The following is a 17,077-nucleotide window of genomic DNA, read 5'->3' on the forward strand; positions in this document are numbered from 1 at the left end:
CTTATTTTATCCTAAAAAAGAAAATGAAAATCTACTTGGTCCAAAAGTATCATATCTCAACGCAATTGGAGCACTAATATATCTTGCAAATTGTGTCAGATCAAACATAACCTTCGCTATCAGTTTACTAACAAGATATAGTTTTACCCCAACTAGAAGATATTGGAACGAGATTAAATATATATTGCAATACCTTCATGGAACAAGTGACATGGGTCTATATGATTAAAAAAAAAATCAAAATCGCAATCGATTGGGTATATAGATGCATGATATCTTTTAGATTCTCATAAAACTTGATTTCAAATAGGATATGTATTTACTTGCAAAAGTACTACAATATCATGAAGATTGATTAAGCAAACAATAGTAGCCACTTCTTCAAATCATTTAGAAATACTAACAATTCATGAAGTTAATTATGACAGTGTATGATTAAAATTTATGATAAAGCTTATTCGAGAGTCCTATGAATAATCCTTTATCAAAGCACTCCAAAAGAATTACATGAAGGCAATGCTACATGTATTGCACAAATCATAGGAGGATATATTAAGGTGATCAAACCAAGTAGATTTCACCAAGATTCTTCTTTACACATGAGTTTTAGAAAAGTGGTGAAATCTATATTCAACAAATAAAATTAAGTGATAATCCAATAGACTTATTCACAAAAGCCCTACCCACTTCAAAATTCAAGAAGTTTGTATATCAAATCAAAATACACAACTCAAAGATCTTAACATTGAACCATGAGGGAGAGCATCATCATAGAATGTTAGCATACAATACTTTTTTTCCTTTGTCTAGGTTTTGTCTCATTAGGTTTTATTAGCAAGGTTTTTAACAAGATAGTTCTAACAATTAATGTCTACTTGAGTCTTCTTCAATAGTGATGGTCATTCAAGGTGAGTGTTATTAATATGTATGGATAATTGTGAATGACCTCATAGTTATTCATAAAGACTTTTACTATTCTATATATATAAAAAAAAATTAAAAATTGTATTTAATTCTGATTTTTCCAATTACTATAAATACGGGACCTAAATCAATGAAAATCACACCTCAAAGTTTTTTCATAACTCTATTTCTTTCCTAGTTCTTCCTTTCTTTACTTTTTTTTTTCTAACACTAAAATATTTAAAATTTGAGGTAGTAAAAATTGTTTGAAACCTAAATTTTTTTTTAAACATATTTTAAAAGTCGTTATTTTTTTAAGATAGGTCTTGCATTTTATATATATAATTTCTATCATTTTATATTTTAAAAATAGAAAACAAGAAATATATCTAAGTGAGACCTAAGTATTTTCTAAAAAATAAGAGCATTTGATAAATTATTTTTAAACACTTTTCAAAAAAAAAAAAGAAAAAAAAAGAAAACTTGTTTGGATAAGTTATTTTTAAAAATAATTTTTTTCTTTTGATTTTGTAAAAAAAATTTAAATTCAATTTATATAGTATAATTTAAATTTAATTCATTTTTTTTTATTAAAAATAAAAATATTTTGTAATTACAAATAAATTAAAAAATAATTTTTAGTAAAATATAAATAATAATACTATAATAAAATCATAATTTATATAATTTTTTATTATATAAATAATACTATTTTAATATATAATAATAATAATTTAAAATTAATAATTGTTAATAATATTTCATTTAAAATAAATTTAAAAGGCTAGAGTAAAACTAGACATTGAAGAAATAGTAAAGTCATAAATCTTTTTGTACTAGTTTTATTCTATTATTTTTGGTAGTTTTTTGATTTATTTTTTAGTTTCAAATTATTTTAAAAAAGATTTAAAGTTATTAATAAATTGACATATTAAATCTTATTTGATTTTAAGTTTATTTTTTTAGTGAGAAAATTCATAAAAATACAGTTCAGCACAAGGGATACAATAAATTCAATCTAGACTAATTTGAGTCCATGGTTTTCTGATAGTAATTGTGTTGTTTTTTGAGTTTTAAATTAACATACTTCTTAATGAATTCAAAGTCAGAGTTTAATTTGGGGTCTATTTATCCATTGGGAAAATTTGAGATTTTCCATATTTGTTCACAAAAAGAAAACAAAAGAAGAAAAAGATCATATCATACTTACAAATAAAAAAATAAAAATGAAAAAAAAAACTCCAAATTTACCTTTTATTTGCAAAAACAGGTGAACAATTCTACTTATTTTCTAAAAATTATTCTCCATTTCATTTTATTTTTAAAAATTATTTTCAAATAACCCCAAATGGCCCATAAATTTTTTAGAAACGGTTTTTGGTTTATAAAAACATAACTTTTTTCAAATCACAATGCCAAGCTTACTTTTAAGGTTTTTGGGATTCAACCTGCACACTCATGGGAAAGATTGTGACTGCTGTTAAGGTTTTGGGCACTGCTCATGGTTTGTTTTGGTATAAATTTACGCACCAGGCACTCAACTGATTGTTCAGAGGGTGAGGCCGAGAACCAAACACCTGATCACTCGTATTCAAGTGAAAATTTCGAGTTGTCCCTACCAGTAAGAAAAAGGAAAAAAAAAAAAAAAAAAAGTCAGCCAACAGACAAGGGACACTTCTCAATTAGAGGGATTGCAGCCCTTGAGTGGCTGTAATTTTTGTGGGTTTTGTTGGGTTTAAGCAGCCTAGGTCTTTCAAGGTCTTTTCATTATGATGCCAATAACGATTGCAGCTTCTACTTTAAAAAGGAACATGAAAACCGTATGGGCACTTTCACACAAACTAGAATGGAAAGGATTGGAAAATCATATCTACATTTATTGAATTATCCAAGGGCAACTGAGTATGATCCATGAAAGATTATACAGTGACATTAACATCAATGGCATGCAATAAAAAACCTCACTGCATAACCTAATGCTACATTTTTACAGATCTGTGGAAATATTAAAAAAAACCGATATTGCATAGCCCATCTGAATAGGTGTATTACAAGTGCAATGTAGGATATATTCAGAACCCCTCAGGGCATACTAAGGCCAGAGTTCACCCTTTACAAGTCTCTGTATAACAACTGGTATTTTGGTATTCGCTCCGGAGGCAGGGGGCAAGTAACAATCAGCTTTCCTTTCATGGCCCCCCTAAATATTGCCTGAAAGAACAAACAAAATGTTTCTGTCATGTCTACACTCCTTACATAATATGCATAGAAGTGTCGCTTTCAATAAAAGCAATCAATCACAAAATCGAACCTAACTTCAGCAGCCACAAGGAAAGTTTTAGGCAGGGAATATAAAAGAGAGACAGAGAGAATAAATAAATAAACATGCCCGAAAAAAGGGTTTGCAGTTAACAATAAAACAATGCATCGGATGGACTACCATAAGAAATGGTTCACTTCTTCCCTCTCAAATTCACAGCCAACATTTGGAGAGAACTATAATTGGGACTAAACATGGCACCTTTACCTTCTTTCTTAATTAATTGTTTTTTCATCTAGAGATTCTTTCTTGGTGAATACCAAGTTTGCCAGGAATTCCGGTATGAGTACACAAACCTTGGGAGAAACATTACAGTAACCAATCATCAAACAAAAGAGCAAACAGATCACATTAGTTAAGATGACTTCACAAAGATCAGTTGCCCCATGGAACTATGAACAAATAAATGCTGATGCCATAAAATGAGGGTGACAACATCAAGTTCCATGGTCTTGGCAGAGGTTAATAAGCCTTTCAGTAGAGAGGGAAAGCTGTGGAAAGGTGTAAAGGCAAAAAATAAATTTTTGGGAGAAAGCATTGGTCCATAAAATTGGTTCATGCAGCATCAGTAAACCTAGAAAGAACTTTCTAAATTTCTTCAACGGCATATAAGTCAAGAAAAGAAGATTGCAGGATGCTTTTGAAAGTATACAAATTGACTGAAAACACAAAAAACAAAAATCTGATACTATGTGAAAATGGTACACTTCAAATTTGGTAAAACTGTTCTAGAATACTAATAGAGCAAACCTAAAAATTGAAAAAACAGCACTGATTCCTAGCCAATCCTCAGCTGTTATGCAGTGTACCATGTGATGGAGACAAGTGACAGTCACCTTTAAAAGTTTATCAAAGGCACAAAGGGGTGGGCTCCAAGGCCCAAACTTTAATTTGGCATTCTTTGGATGATAATGGGTTTAGTTGGGATCTTATATTATTCAATATGGGTTCAGCCTAGAAGCACTTTCCAGAAACCAAATTATGGGCCTACTCAATAGTCATAAGTTACTCTTTTCAATCATTAATATTGTCACTGTCCAAGAGTCTTTAATGTGATCTAGTAGTCAATCCAAGTTTTTGCTATTTTCAGGTTGCATTAATGCTAGGAAACCAGTTCCAAGGAGTTGCAAGTCCCCTTAAAAGCTCCATATGGTAGTTGATCAGTCTTTTGAAAAGAATCAATGAATGAATGCATGATAAAATTTCCAGCAGCCACTATTTTCTTTGTGTGATACAAAGAGCACTTGGGACTATGAAAAGTATCTTTTCAATGGAGAGGGAGGTCACTTTCAGATTGCACATGGATTGTAGATAGGGAATTCCAACACTTGAACCAAGACCTTTATGAGAGATATCATGCCTTTAACTTGTCAGGGTTGAGTTTTCCTAAGTCAGGGGGAGTTGATGGAGATAACTGGCAGCCACCTTTAAAAGTTTATCAAAGGCACAAAGGGGTGGGCTCGAAGGCCCAAACTTTAATTTAGCACTCTTTGGATGATAATGAGCTTAGTTAGGATTATATTATTCAATATGGGTTCAACCTAGAAATAATTTCCAGAAACCAAATTATGGGCCTAGTCAACAGTCATAAATTACTATTTTTCAGTCATTAATATTGTTATTTTCCAAGAGTCCTTAATGTGGTATAGTAGTCAGTCCAAGTTTTTGTTATTTTCAAATTGTATTACCACTATGTAACTAGTTCCAAGAAGTTATAAGTCCCTAGGAAAGTTTTATATGGTAGTTGATCAATCTTTTGAAGAGAATCAATGAATGAACGGTAAAATTTCCAGCAGCCACTATTTTCTTTGTGTGATACAAAGAGCACTTAGGTGTGAAGTCTAAAGGTTTCTAGGAGTGATTCCTAGTGTTCTTTCAACTACACCACGACTCTCCTTGCATTCCTGTCCTGCATCACCATGGCCCCACCACAACTAAATGATCTTTCTCCCATCCCCTAGCTTAAAGCCTGAGAAGCATAATACTGAATCAATGTAACTCTCATTCTGGCTATGGAAAACTAAAAATTGAAAGCACAGCACTAATTTTGATCAATCCTCAATCATTAGGCAATGTATCATGCCCTCATAACTAAATAAGCTTTCTCCCATCCCCTAGCTTAAAGCATGGAAAACCTGATACTAAAAATTAACATAGGTATCATCCTCAATACTAAATTAGGCAATGCCAATTTCTAAGCAACCCTCAGCCACTATGCTTCATGCCCCTATAACTAAATAATCTTTCTCCCTTCTAGTTTAAGGCATGGGAAACCCCCTTCAAATTTTTTCGGGAGTTGGAAAAAGTAAAGATATCTAGCAGAAATTTTTGGAAAATGTAAACTGAATAGGGGCAAATGGGTTACCTTACCTTGAAAGGATAAATAGGACATATCCAAGAGACACATTTTCACCATACTACACCACTAATATAACTTTAAAATGAAGGGCTTACCACCAAAGGAAATCTGGATAATTTATAGGCCATGAGCTGATTTGATAGAAAAGGAAATCTGCTAATGATGCAAACCTTCCCACTTCATCATGCAACAAAGTTCTCTCACAATCCCAAAATGGCAACAACAAAAACTACGGAGATATTAGGGATATTTCACATACTCAACCTCTGTGACTCTGTCTATGGAAAGAAGATGAAGTCGCTGATGAACAGTTTAGAAACATAAACTCCATTAAAATTAAAAGAAAAAAGAAGTGCAACCAAAGAAGGATGAACGACCCTTGCATAAGAACAGAAGAAACACAAACGCATAATATACCCAAAGAAAATGCAAAAGACAGACCCCAAGAAGACTCATAGGAAGAGCCTAGCAACCATCTTGCTAAACACAGTTGACTTCATACAATAAGGTGCTTCAGAAATGGATGCTATCACCAGATCCCTTTACTACAACTATCACAGCTGTTGCTGTTATCATTAAGTTGATGATAAGGTTGACAAACAATTCCTTGCATATATTGTATTTTCCCATTTCATGGCTAAATAAATGTTTCTCGCAATTTATTTCCATTGCTTAAGTAACAAACTCATCAAAAGGAACATACAAACCTTCATATTAGCATAATACATAATTTGGAAAATAATAATTATCTCAATTTCAAGATAAAAAATCTACAGAAATGACAATCTCAAGTTCAGTAAATATCTGTGGAAGCATTAATAACATACCTCTACAACATCAATGAAGTCCTGTTTTCTGTCAAAAGCACCGACCCATTTAGTGTGATCCGCACTCCTGAAACAAGGAATAAAACAACAATGTGAATTTGAAGTCCCATATAAGATTACTTACTGCATTATGACATTTCCGATATATATGAAATTCAACACAGTATTGTTGTCATCTCCAATCACTGGTCATTTGTGATGCACAATCAAAGTTGCAATCTGCACTATTCATCTCTAGCATACAAAAAAATATTAACAGATAGAGAACACTAATACAGATGTGATAAATTCCGTTGCATGGTGACAGAAAATACTGTTTTGACCAGTTCACTTTAAATGTGGTTCATAATTTTTTTTTCCCTCAAAAAAATGAAGAAAGGAGATTTTAGTGCTACATTTTGTTTGGAATATGCATTCTGGAATTTCTCAGTTGATTATTTTACTGGAATTCTCAGAGAGTTAGTTGGTACATTTAATAGGAAAATTCAGGTTTCCACTTTAAATTTTATAAACTTATTTCTTCTTAGACTTGTTTATTCAGAAGTTTCATGTTCATTCCTTAATAATTATATGGGAACTTCTGAGGTATCTTTGGCCTCTAAAACACAAGCCCGAAAGCATAAACTTAAGCATGATCTACTAGACTAAGACTTCTGAAACACTAGGCTCAAATAGGAAAAAAATGCTAAAACAATTAATTAATGTATTCTTTGAGATTGTCATGCAGCAATTGGATGACATAGAAAACAGGGTTTTTCATCAGATTTTGAAGACAATCCCAAATAGGGCTAACCGACCAGCTTACGAAAATATGCATAATGAACATGATCTAAACCTTGTTGAAATAAGGTTACCATAGTTCCAGAATGTTTCTCCAGTGAAAACATGATTAAAAAAAAACCAAAGAAATAATATTTTCAACAAGACTTGTACCCAGAATCCATCTTCATGTGATGAGCATTGAAGAAAAAGACCGTTGATGGTATCAAAGTTATGTCAAAGTACTTGACATAAACTTGAATATCCTCTGAATCGATATCCACTAATGCTACAGTTGCAAACTTGGAAACCTCCCGTGCTGATTTAGAAAGCTGTATTCAAACACCCCCAAACAAGAAGTAGAAATTTAGAAACCACAGATAAGCTTGAATTTCCACCAACCATGTAATACTTACTTTTATGTGTATGTGTACATATTTGATAGCACGTAAAAAATTTATCAATTTACCAAAAACCATTGACAAATTTCACAATTCCCCATTAAAGATACCACTTTATTCAAGTAATGCCACCCTCTCTGACTGGGCTTTTGAGAAAATACATATATAAACAATTAAAATTCACAACAGTAAACATCCTAGTCCACAGGCCAAAAATGTCAATTTTTTTATAGCACCCCAATGAAAATGCATTTATTCTAGAGTGCTATTTTCTCCATATAGGTTCTCTGAATAGCTTCTTAGAAGTATAAACTAAAAGTATAACTATTACTGCATCTGACAGAGAAACCATAGAAGGAACTAGGTTTTGCGAGAGTACCAGTTTTGCATTCAAATAACCATTCAGCAAGAATGATGGAAGATTTTAAATTTTGGTCTTCAGTCTTCAGTAATTCACCTTTTGTTTGCAAGCATTAGCACCAATATTGATTTTTTCAAAAGCAAACAAGAATTGATGCAATGATAACAATGATAGATGGTGGAGAGAAAAAGAGAAGAAGAAAGGGGAATAGAAGATTACGATGTCATCAAGGTGGAGGCAGACAGAGTCGGTGGAGCGGCCAAAGCGGAGGACTAGGACCTTGTCAATGGTGTCCCTGATGATCGAGTCCACCTCTTTCTTCTCTCTGAGGGTTGTCATTAGGAAACTCATATCTTCCTCGCTTCCTCCTTACTCTTTCTCTTTCTCTGTCTTGTGCTCTGGCAGAGGGGAGCCTCTAACTAACAAATGGTTTTAAGGAGGGGTATTTAATTACATGGGCTAAAGTAATAATAATTTCTACTTCAAATAATTATCACTTTTTCAGAACAAGGAAATATATGTATACATTGAAAAGGTACCCTTCATCAAGCCTTTTTTTTTCTTTTATACCCATCTTATATCAAATAACTTTTAAAAAGGCATAAATAGTTTTTTTTTTTTTTTTTTTTTCATTTGAGGTCATATTTACTTCAAAATAATAAAGGTTCCCTCTATAAAATGAAAGATAGCTACAAAAACACTTATAAACATCTGGTTCATAAAGTTCACAATCCTCTTTATAGCCTTAAACAAACTCCTATAGCTTAGTTTGGCAAGTTAAGAGTCTCTTTGTTACAGCTAAATTGCATTTCTTCTCAAATAGATCAATGTTTGTTTATCAAGTTCTTTGGAAAATAAAAATTTTACCTACTCGTTTATGTGTATTATAAATCACCCTTACCACTGGGTGACAAAATGAATTCCATTTTTATGTCTTATTTTTGGCATCTCTTACCATCATTTTAATTTAATTCCATCAACTATCTCTACTATCCATCTAATTATTATTTGTCTCTACATCTATGTTTATATCTATACTATATAAAAGTAAGAAGAGAAGGTAGACTCATTTCTTCCCAAAGTACCCCTATTACATCACTTATTTCCTCTCATATTTCATATTTTATTATTTAATTATATTCACCTCAAAGATCATAATAAATTCACCTCTTTATTATTTATCAATTATAATTGATAAAATTAAATTCATTTTATTTATTTTGCACTTTAAAGTTTTTCCTTTTTCTTTTTTTTAAGACAAGGTTTTTACTCTTTACTTTGCTCTTTTTTTTTTCCTCCCAAAGGCTTCCATTTACATTGGGATTCATTGGCACCAAGGTAGGTACCATTTTTATCCAAGCCAAATCATTTTTGTATATAAAATTGCACAAGATTATGTTCCTAGATAATTAATCTCATAAGGCATCTAGTTTGAGCTATTGCCCGTAATAAAATCCTAGAATTCAAATTTTTCAACAATAACATTGGCAAGTTAAAAGAATTCAAAGAGAAATCCTAGCCTTCTTTTTGGTTTCAAAGAAAATGGGGCAATGAAAGAAAACAACATTTTCATTCCTATGTTATCTCTCATCCTTTGATTCTAAGAAAGAGAGAGGAAAAACAAGTGGAGAGGAAGAAAGAAAAAGTCCCTCACCCATTCAGTAAAGTGGCATTGTTGTGTACTCCTGAATCATAGTAGGTGAAAATTTTACAATTTTAAATCTTAATTACCTTTTTTCAATTTTTCTCTATAACTATTATTTTTTATAGAAGAAATTTTTCCCAAATAACAAAGACCGTTGATCTAACAAAAATTTTGGACTGAGCTAAACTGGCAATGGTTTTCTGTTCAAAGAGACACCTAGATTTCAAAACATCTAGCGGCTGCATTCCCATTTTATATTTCGGTCCCAGGAAAACGAAGAAAAAAAAAACATTTTAATTAGTATGTTACCTCTCTCACTTTCTTTGCAATTAAAAAACTCAGATCAACTCAGCCAGGGAGTCATATGAGTTTTAGGTAGAATACAATTTTCAGTATTCTCGAGTCCCAAATGGTGAAAAATTTAAGATTCAAAAATTTCTGTCGTTTTCTCAGCATCCAAATGATTGAATCTAATTTAGAAATTGATTGATTGAACCGATAATAGAAATTGGAGCAATACCTGAACAATCGACCAAAAGAATCGCTTGGAAAAGGAAAGATTGAATGCTTCTGTGTGAACACAAACCCGGGTTTTCTTCTTCTGCATGCAAACCCTAGAGCGGGATCAGCTTTCGTATTTCCAATGCACGATAAACCTCTCCATCAAATGCTAGGATTTCAATCTCTCATCAATTTAATTTTAAGCGGGTTTAAGTCAGTTTCAGATTTCCCAAATGTAATAAATAATTTAATATTTCAAATTTAATGGCTTATATTCATCAAGATGTTATTTTGTAATTAATTGTCTCAAAATGATTTGGATTAATATAATATCAAATTTACACCATTTTATTTATTACACCAATATCTTACTCTTTATATATATATATATAATTTTTTTTTATAAAATTATATTTATATTTTTTTTTACTATTTTTCCATCTAAATATATTTCTTATTTTTATATAAACTTGTATATAAAATTAAAATACTTTGTATAAAAAATATAGATTTATTTTATATATTTAAAAACTATTTTCACAAATTTTAAAATTTGAAGTAGTAAATTTTTTTTGGTTAAATATATGTTATACACTCTACTTTTATGTGTTTTATATATTATCCTCTTACATTCAAAATAAAATTAATTGTCAAACTTGTTATATAGTAAGATTCCATTTTTTTTTTTTTTTTTTTTTTTTTTTTGTGCACCATTTCTTTAGTCTTCTTCCTTCAAAAGTCTTCAAATTCCTAACCACCCACAAACCTAATATAGGCATTGAAGGGGCGATCAATTCTTGATATGAATTTCAATAAGAGAATTAAAACTCTTAACTATGATAGATTTTCCTTTTTATAAAGTTTTGCTTCAAGCTTTTTTTTTTTTTTTTCCTTAGTTTCATATAATTCAAATTGTAAGTCTCGTTTTGTAGTATTAGGTGAGAACTAAAAATTTTTATTGTTATCTTTTATTTTCATTTTTAAGCACTCAAGCATCAAACTGGTATTGAGAACAAAGGATTTGTATTGAAGATTACATTGATAGCAGGTGTTTTAGAATTTTAGGGGTTTCTTTGATAGTTGGGAAAATTTAGGAAAAGAGAGTAAATTTTGGATTTTGGACCATGGAAACCATTATTCTAAACTTGAGAAACAGAGATCTGGACTTTGTTTTAACAAATATTTGAAATAAACCTAGACTTTTATATTGGTGAGACTTAATTTAACATCAAATCTCAAATTGATCTCCACTTAATTTAGCATTCTTATGGTATTTCTTCTTTTTATTTTTTTTCCCGGCCCTTTCATCTATGTTGGATCTATTGACTTACCTAACATGAATTCTATGCTATATGTTTGTTTCAAATAGTTGAATGTTGCATCATTCAACTATTTTACCATCCAACTACATTAGAGAGGGAGGTTTAGGTGCAATATTGGACTTGTACCAAAAATGATCGATTATATGGATGAAATCTATTTTTCTAATAAGAAAATTCATACAAATATAGTTATGTACAAGAGAAGCAATAAATTCATCCTTCATTAGTTTTAGTTTGTCACTTTCGAATAGAAATTTTGTTGTTTTTTGAGCTTTAAATTATCTTTTAAATTAGATCCTAATCAGATTGAAAAAATCACCAAAAAGGAAAAAAAAATGGAAACCTAAGAAAATTTAACCAGTGTAAGACAATGAGAGCCACAACCTGTTAAGAAATGAAACCTAGGATCCAAGAGCATCATTTTGTAGTCCAAGGAGAAACAAATATTTCACTCAACAAGGTTAAGGGTAACTGAAGAGGATAATGTTACTCCAAGTATTCCACTATGTCATTAATTACAAATATGAGGTGTATTGAATGCTCCTCTGGTTAAGGAGGTGAACATTTGACAAAAATTATTTGCCTTACAATGGCTATACACTTCAACAAGCTGATCATCACAATTAAGAAGACAACATAAAATGTTGCATGCTTGCTTACTGTGCTTTTGTGTTATGAGATGCAAGGAAGTCTAGTCCAATGCCCACCTATATTCATCATATTTGTAACCCAGTAGCATTAAACTGCTTGCCTGTATCCATGTTTTGCCTTATGAGAGATACAAATGATTTTTGTCAAATCCCAGCTCAAGTCCTTAGAATAAAGCATCAAGTGGCATTGAAGTTGGGTTTTGTGACATTCTCTTGTTCTGAGGTTCTTATCCACTTTGATAGATGTTGGGTAAAGTTTGATTTTCGTGCGGTTCTGTAAAACTTGCCAGAATGGATATTGTTATATATCTTTGATCTCCATTATCACCGAAACATATGCAGGATATATTTATCAATTCATTTAGAACATGCATTTATTCACATGGAACATACCCGAATCCATTTCTGAATTTTGGTTGAAGATGTATGGATCTTCTAAGGCTAAGGAGGGGAACCACCGTCACTGGATTCTCTCTGGCAATGGGAAGCGGGAGAGATTAGGGTTCTGTTCTATTCAAAGATGTGATATTACAAAATGAACAGACCCTTGACCTTTTATACCCTCCTACATTAGGGACCATACCCTTTGGGCTATTGGGCCTCACGAGTCTTAGGCTCATCATCTAAGACTCGTGATGGCGTTTGGGCTCTACACATAGGTGGCCCATACTCTTGAACGAATAGAAAACAAATATTGTAAGAGGTGAATAGCTTAGTCATGAATTATTGTTAGATATGTGAGTCCATATCTTAACAATCTCCCACTTGGACCACATATATTACAAAACAATGTTCATGATAGTACTTATTGAGCTCATCTTGCTATTCTATCTTAATATCCTTAAACAATCCGATCTACTAATTATGTTAACATAGGATTAAAGTGGCCTTCATTAATCATAATTTAACTAGACCCGTCAATGATCACAACATTAACAAAAATTAGCAACATGGATCAAGTATGGATGTGTAACATGGAAATTACATAGAATGTGATCTTTAATATGTCTATTTCCAATTGGTCCTACTTTATGACTAAAAAAAAGTCAAATTCCACTTTCAACACTTGATGCTAAACTGCTTCTAAAAGTTATCGTTTTAATTCAGAGTGTTCAAACACAATAGTCTTTTAAAAAACAAAGTCTGTACAGATAACATAACATAATATCACATCAAGAAAACAAACACAAAATCTAAATACAAACTCCCACTATACTAGCACATCATCAATGTGTACAACACCCATATGTGTGACATGCTCATGATATACTTTGGGTGGCAAACCCTTAGTGAGTGGATCCGCAATCATGGAGTTTGTGCTTATGTGTTCAATCGATACTTGAAGACTTTGAACTCTTTCTTTCACAACCAAGAACTTGATGTCAATGTGTTTGGACTTTGACGAACTTCGGTTGTTTTTAGAATACAATTCTACGGCTTTATTATCATAGTTAATTCTCAATGGTTTCTCAATCCCATCAACGATTCGCAACTAAGTGATAAAATTTCGCAACCATATCCCATGGTTTGATGCCTCGTAGCAAGCTATGAATTCTGCCTCCATGGTGGAAGAAGCAATAAGTGTTTGTTTAAAACTTTTCTATGAAACTGCTTTTCCAGCCAACATGAAGATGTAGCCTGAAGTGGATCTCCTGCTGTCAAGACATCCCGCGAAATCGGAGTCCGAATATCCCACGATCTCTAAATGATTGGATCTATGGTATGTGAGCATATAGTCTTTAGTTCTTTGTAAATACCGCATAACCCGTTTTGCCTTTTTCCAGTGATCCATACCTAGGTTACTCAAATATCTACCTAACATTCCAACAATGTATGCAATATCCGGATGCGTACAAACTTGTGCATACATGAGACTTCCAATTGTCGAGGCATAGGGAAACCTTTCCATATTCTTCTTCTCAAGTTCATTTTTCGAACATTGGTGCAAACTAAATTTATCGCCTTTTGCCACAGGCGTGTCTCCTGGTGCACAATTGCTCATGTCAAATCTACTCAAAACTTTATCGATGTAAGCCTTTTGTGATAGCCTAAGTATACCTCTTGAACGATCCCTATAGATCTATATACCCAGCACAAAAGATGCATCACCTAGATCTTTCATATCAAATTTACTAGACAGAAATCGCTTGGTTTCATGCAAAAGTCCCACATCACTACTCGCAAGTAGAATATCATCACCATATAACACCAAGATAATGAATTTGCTCCCACTGAACTTGAGGTATATGCATTGATCAACGATGTTCTCCTTAAAACCAAATGAAGTGATCACTTGATCAAACTTTTGGTACCATTGTCGGGATGCTTGCTTTAAACCATAGATGAACTTTTTTAATCTGCATACAAGTTGCTTTGAATCATTAGACTCAAAGTTCTTCGGTTGCACCTTGTATATTGTTTCATCAATGTTACCATTAAGAAATGCAATTTTAACGTCCATTTAATGTAGCTCTAAATCATAATGAGCTACAAGTGCCATGATGATTCTAAAGGAGTCCTTTGATGAAACCGGTGAAAAGGTCTCCTTATAATCAATGCCTTCCTTTTAAGTGAAACCTTTTGCGACTAAGCACGCCTTATACCTAACAATATTGCCTTTTGAATCCCGTTTGGTCTTAAAAATCCATTTACAACCAATCGATTTTACACCTTTAGGCAACTCTACTAGGTCCTAAACACCATTGTGTTTCATTGATTTCATCTCTTCCTTCATGGCTTCTATCCACTTTTCAGAGTTAGAACTTTGTTTGACTTGACTAATTGAAATTGGATCGTCTTCCAGACCCATGTCAAACTCATGTTCTTAGAGATATGCAACATAATCATCTGAAATTGTACTTCTCCTTTCTCTAGTGGATCTTCTTAGTGGCACTTGTACTTGAGGTTCTTGAGGTTGTTGAGTTACCTCTTCATGAACTTGAATTGGTTCCATAACTTGAGCAGGAGGAATTTCAGGTGTGTCTTGAATTTCTGTTATCGACTGTACATTCTGAATAGTGTCATCAAACATAATATGACCATGTCCAGTTTTAGGAATACTAATAGATTCCTCTTCAAAGACCACCTTTCTTAATGGTTCTCTCCCACTTAACTCAACATCCTCAATGAACCTAGCATTACCCGTTTCAAAGAAGGATCTAGATGAGGGGTCATAAAATTTAAAACCTCTCAACATTTCAGAATACCCTTCAAAGTAGCAGCTCACTGTTCTGGAGTCCAATTTTTTTTCATTTGGCTTGTAAGGCCTAGCTTCAGCTGGACAACCCCAAACATGCAAGTGCCTAATACTAGGTTTCTTGCTAGTCCCTAACTCATATGGGGTTTTGGCTACTGCTTTGCTTGGTACTCTATTCAAAATGTAAACTACAGTTTTGATAGCTTTGCCCCAAAGTGATTCTGGTAAGGTGGAATGACTGATCATACTTCTTACCATATCCTTAAGAGTACGGTTTCGCCTCTCTGCTACACCATTTTGGCTTGGAGTCCCTGACATGGTGTACTGAGGAACGATACCACACTCCATCAAATATTTGGCGAATGGCCCTAGACGTTGTTCACTTGATCTGTCATATCTACCATAGTATTCACCTCCACAGTCAGATTTGACGACCTTTATTTTCTTACTTAGTTGGTTCTCAACTTCAGCTTTGAAATTCTTGAACACATCCAATGATTGAGATTTCTCATGAATCAAATAAAGATAGCCATAGCGCGAGTAATCGTCAATGAAAGTGATAAAATATTGTTGTCCATTCCAAGAAGTTGTAGGGAATGGATCACAAATGTCTGTATGTATCAATTCCAAGACGTCATTGCACCTATTGGCATCATTTTTCCTCATATTTGTTTGTTTACCTTTAATGCACTCTATACAGACTTGAAAGTCTGAGAAATCAAGTGGATCAAGAATTCCTTCTGACACAAGCCTTTGAATCCATTGACTTGAAATGTGACCCAAACGCTTGTGCCATAACATTGATGAATTCTCATTTATTAATTTTCTTTTGATGCCATAATTACTTGAATGCAAGGTTTCATTTCCATTAGTGGCCTTTATGTTCAATTTGTATAATTTGTTTGTAAGACTACCTGTAACAATAACCTTTGAATTTAGATAAAGACTAACCATTCCATTTCCAAATGAACAACAATATCCAAATTTTTCCAGACATGAAATAGAAATTAAATTCCGTCTAAACAACGGTACTACAAAAGTCTCTTCCAAATCCAAAGTACATCTAGAGTCTAACTGTAATCTAAAAAGACTAATAGCCTTAACTGCAACCTTGTTACCATTTCCCACATAGATGTATCTTTCACCATCAGTTGGCATTCAGCTCCTTAGGCAACCTTGCATAGTGACACTTATGTGAGTAGTTGCACCCGTATCTATCCACCAAGTGTCAATAGGCACTACAACTAAATTAATTTATGAACAAACAAAGTTGAGAAGTGTACCTTTCTTTTCACGCCAAGCAGCGTATTTGGTACATGTCTTCTTCATATGACCAGCCTTTTTGCAAAAGAAACAAGTGATCTCCTTATCTTGTTTCTTTTGCACCTTTTGCTTTGATGTCTCAAAAACTGCAGTTTGTTTTCCTTTATTGTCCCTCTTTCTTTTCTTGTTGGCACCAAATCCTTGAGATGTGGAAGCCAAGTGAGCACTTTCTATCTTATCTTGTTTCAATCTTTATTCCTCTTGTACACACTGAGCAATAAGCTCATTCAAAGTCCATTTCTCATTTTGAGTGTTGTAACTGATTTTGAATGGACTGAATTGTGTAGGCAGAGAGATCAAGACCAAGTGCATGAGTATGTCTTCCGACAACTCTAACTTTAGTGCCTTAAGTCTAGTCACAAGATTAGACATTTCCATAATGTACTCCCTTATATTCTCTTTCCCTTTATACTGCATAGAGACAAGATTACTAAGAATAGTGCTTGTCTCAACCTTTTCATTTGCAGCGAATCAGTTTGCTATCTGGTCCAAGAATGCCTTGGCTTGGGT

At 32.8% G+C, this 17,077-nt stretch overlaps 1 protein-coding gene across 1 annotated transcript; it reads right to left on the reverse strand.

The window, feature by feature from the left end:
- Positions 1 to 2,759: 2,759 nt before the first annotated feature.
- Positions 2,760 to 10,315, reverse strand: LOC100240847 (uncharacterized). The gene is made up of 5 exons (XM_002265676.4): positions 10,096 to 10,315; positions 8,150 to 8,349; positions 7,343 to 7,500; positions 6,410 to 6,476; positions 2,760 to 3,114 (listed from the first exon to the last, which is right to left on the reverse strand). The coding sequence occupies exons 2-5, from the start codon at positions 8,279 to 8,281 to the stop codon at positions 3,016 to 3,018; spliced, it is 456 nt and encodes a 151-aa protein (XP_002265712.1). The 5' UTR covers positions 8,282 to 8,349; positions 10,096 to 10,315; the 3' UTR covers positions 2,760 to 3,015.
- Positions 10,316 to 17,077: the final 6,762 nt, after the last annotated feature.

This window comes from Vitis vinifera, chromosome 7 (genome assembly GCF_030704535.1).
Source record: "Vitis vinifera cultivar Pinot Noir 40024 chromosome 7, ASM3070453v1".
NCBI classification, from domain to species: domain Eukaryota; kingdom Viridiplantae; phylum Streptophyta; class Magnoliopsida; order Vitales; family Vitaceae; genus Vitis; species Vitis vinifera.

Coding starts and splice junctions, on each gene's coding strand:
- LOC100240847 (XM_002265676.4), bottom strand. CDS start 8,281: ATGAGTTTCCTAATGACAACCCTCAGAGAGAAGAAAGAGGTGGACTCG. Junction 7,501..8,149: donor GCCTCCACCTTGATGACATC/GTAATCTTCTAT, acceptor GTTTGAATACAG/CTTTCTAAATCAGCACGGGA. Junction 3,115..6,409: donor ACTTCATTGATGTTGTAGAG/GTATGTTATTAA, acceptor TTGTTCTTTCAG/GCAATATTTAGGGGGGCCAT.